The 3,029-nt window shown below is 44.8% G+C and overlaps 1 protein-coding gene across 1 annotated transcript in view; it reads right to left on the reverse strand.

Annotated features, from left to right (window-relative positions):
• Positions 1 to 221: 221 nt before the first annotated feature.
• Positions 222 to 3,029, reverse strand: part of Mxd1 (MAX dimerization protein 1) — a gene marked incomplete at its 5' end in the record, with an annotated part of 25,788 nt that continues 22,980 nt past the window's right edge. Inside the window, 1 exon segment of the mRNA XM_005385634.2 lies at positions 222 to 2,792. Within this exon segment, the coding sequence (XP_005385691.2) occupies positions 2,605 to 2,792 (188 nt within the window).

The raw sequence follows: 3,029 nt of genomic DNA on the forward strand, positions 1-3,029 counted from the left end.
CGTGGGGGAGGGGATTAGCTGCCTTGGGCTGGGTTTGCTGGTCCTGAAGGTTACAGTTTTGGTCAAAGAGAAGCCTGGCTAGCATGCTGACTTTGTCTACCTTGAGCTTTGAAAATAATGTCTAACCCTGGTGTCAGTTTATCACAAATGCATTAAAAATATCATGATTTATCAAGTCCCACATTTATATGCAACCAAATTAAAAAGGACCAGACAAACAGTGCAGAGGTCAAATAATTACGGTTTTATATTGGGACAGTACATTTTATATTTCAACCAAAAGACAAAAATGCAATTTAACTCAAAGGCACAACAATCGAAACACAGAAAATAACGGCATCTCTTAGGTGCCTTTTTTCTAAACTAAACAAACAAGTACAACTGTGTTCCCTTCCCTCCCCCAAAGCAAGCCCACAAGCTTTTCCCCAAGTTTTGAGTTTCCAATGCCATAAGGCATCCAGCATTATGGACTTGTGAGGCGCTTGGATGTAGCAATTAAACAAAATGCTTGTGAGGTCTAGCAAATGGCATTCGTAAGGGACCTCAAAGTGCAGATATATCTTCTTCAAACATGTTACAGGCTGAGCTGGCTCTTTGAACACTATCATTCTGCTTAAATTCAGGAAGCAGGCTTTAAAAATGCAAAAAGGCATACAAGTTGTATTTCAGTGCAAATCTTCAGCTGGTAATTGGAAAAGATTCCAACAATTCCAAAAAAAAAAAAAAAGAAACACTTTTGTGTCACCACCCCGCCCCCCGCCCAAAGCCAAAATGAAGAAAAAAACCAGAACAAAACCAAAAACAGAATTACAGATGACTTTGGAATTTTTTTTAGGAGTCCACAACTTCCAATTAAAAATGTTTTTTTAAATACATTGAAGAATCATTTAAAAAAATACCCACAAAAGTGATCTTGCTTTGTTCAGATTGCTCTTCATGTAGAGAACGAGCTCCCACATAGAGTGCGTTTGAACTTGACTTTGTGAAAAGTGCAGCCTGCATGAGCTGTGAGGCTGCCGTGTGCGGATGACCGAGTGACCGCAGGCGGGAGGGCCGCGCAGGGCGGCCGCCCCTGCTGAGTCAGCCATTGAGCCCTTGGGTTGCAGCGCATCTGTGGATTTTAGGAATGTTCCATCGCTTTGTGACACACCCTCTGCTTCAGCGTCACAGGTTTTTACAAACGGTTCAAACTCGATGAAAAAGATTCACGAGAGGCTGAAAACATCAAGACCTCCAAAATGTGAATGCAAAAATATTCAGGGGGGGATGAACCGATTTTGTAGATACCTACATACAAAGTTTCTAGAACATCTATAAAAGCACAAAGTCATAAGAATTTATTTTCCATTACATTAGTTTATATAAAATGAATAAATAGTATTTATAGATTTAATGTGTCTTATGTACATATACATGTGCTCTGTTTTAGCTTAAATAAAAATGCTACAAAGTGGGAGACCACTTTAGGGAGAAATCATAGCCAAAAAGAAAAAAAAAAATCAGCCTTTTAAACTGTCAACCCAAAAGTCTCCATAAAGAAGTTTCCAGGTGTATCCAAAAAGAGCCCATCAGGAGAGAGACTCTAGTGACACCGTGCAACCCCCTCCTGTCCCCTACAACACGGAGCGGCAATGTGGACTTCTTTCACTGACGATGGCCACTAGCTCAGCTAGCGCCTAAGCTCAGTTATTGCTGAAAGTTACATAGGAAAATAGATTGGAATTGGACCAAATGTCACTTATTTGGAAAAAAAAAAAAAAAAAGAGGCATAATCACTTTTGTTACGTGGGAAATGAGATCTCATTTATCTCTGAGGTAGGAAAAAAAAATGTTCCAGAGACAAGTAGCACTGACAAAGCCGGAGGGGGGAATGCGCCTGGAGACGGCAGCACACAGCAAGGTCCCAAGAACAGCTCGCACAGAGAGATTGTACCGTTTTGTCTGCAAGAACAAACAACGCTGGAACTTTTCTAAGCTGTGCGACCCCAGGGCCACGCTGCCAAGGTGTCCGTGTTAAAGTGAGAATACTGTTCCCCTCCACAGGCAGCGGCAGGGCGGGATGACGGGGTGTGTGTGGAGGGGTGCTGGCTGGAGGTATTCCTGACTTCCTCACTGGGTGAGGTCCGTGGTTAAGTGCTCTTAAATTCTGCTTTCAAAGCTTACTTTGGAGTCTGAGACCAGGATCTCAACTTCGAGAAAGTTTGTTTCCTTCAGTTTCCTAAGCACGAGACACACTTGGACATTTCTCCTAGGCAAGTAACACAGTAAGCCAGAAAACTTTAACTCTATGAGGACAGTAAAGGAGAGGGCAAAGTTGCTGAGATGTGACAATTGCTTATTCAGTCTAAGAATTCTTGGGTGCTTTGAATTGATTGGAATGTACGGTCTCTCAGAGTCGAATTTTTAGGGAGAGACAGAAGCTAGTGGATGCAATCAGAAACCCACACTCTTACGTGCTTCCTTGAAAACGTTTACAAAGCTGATTTGGTACAGGTGGTACACTGGAGCTGACGTGCAAGGGCGTTGCGGGCAGGTCCCATACACTACCTAATCAGATCCGACACGGACAGGACAGCCATCGGGAGGCAGCCGGCGAGCGCGCTCTTATAGCCCCAGACACGTCTTGCGACTGTCCTGCAGCTTTATTCTCTTGATGCCGGAGCTGGCGTAGCCCTCGTCACTGCCGAGGCTCTGCATGCTGCCCCGCTCATCAGAATCACTCACGCTGCTGCTGCTCCAGTCCAGATCCCCCGTGAGATAGTCTGTGCTCTCTACATCCACGTCGATTTCTTCTGTGGGAGCAGGCAAGACAGAGGCATTGGTAAAGGCAGCCTGCAGGAGACCAGGCTGCAAACAGGAGCAGCCCTGGTCAGCCTTCCTTTGGACGCTGCTCCCTAACTGCTAACAGGAAAAGAGGACTCATTTTGGCAGTCACACTGTTTTACTTCCCTAGGTCCACCTTACTTCCTTTTACGCCTGCTTTACCTCCTGTGAGCAACCCTGCTCTCAGGGCCAGGCAGATGCGGGGG

Source organism: Chinchilla lanigera, unplaced genomic scaffold, assembly GCF_000276665.1.
Source record: "Chinchilla lanigera isolate Chin_1 unplaced genomic scaffold, ChiLan1.0 scaffold00023, whole genome shotgun sequence".
NCBI lineage: Eukaryota > Metazoa > Chordata > Mammalia > Rodentia > Chinchillidae > Chinchilla > Chinchilla lanigera.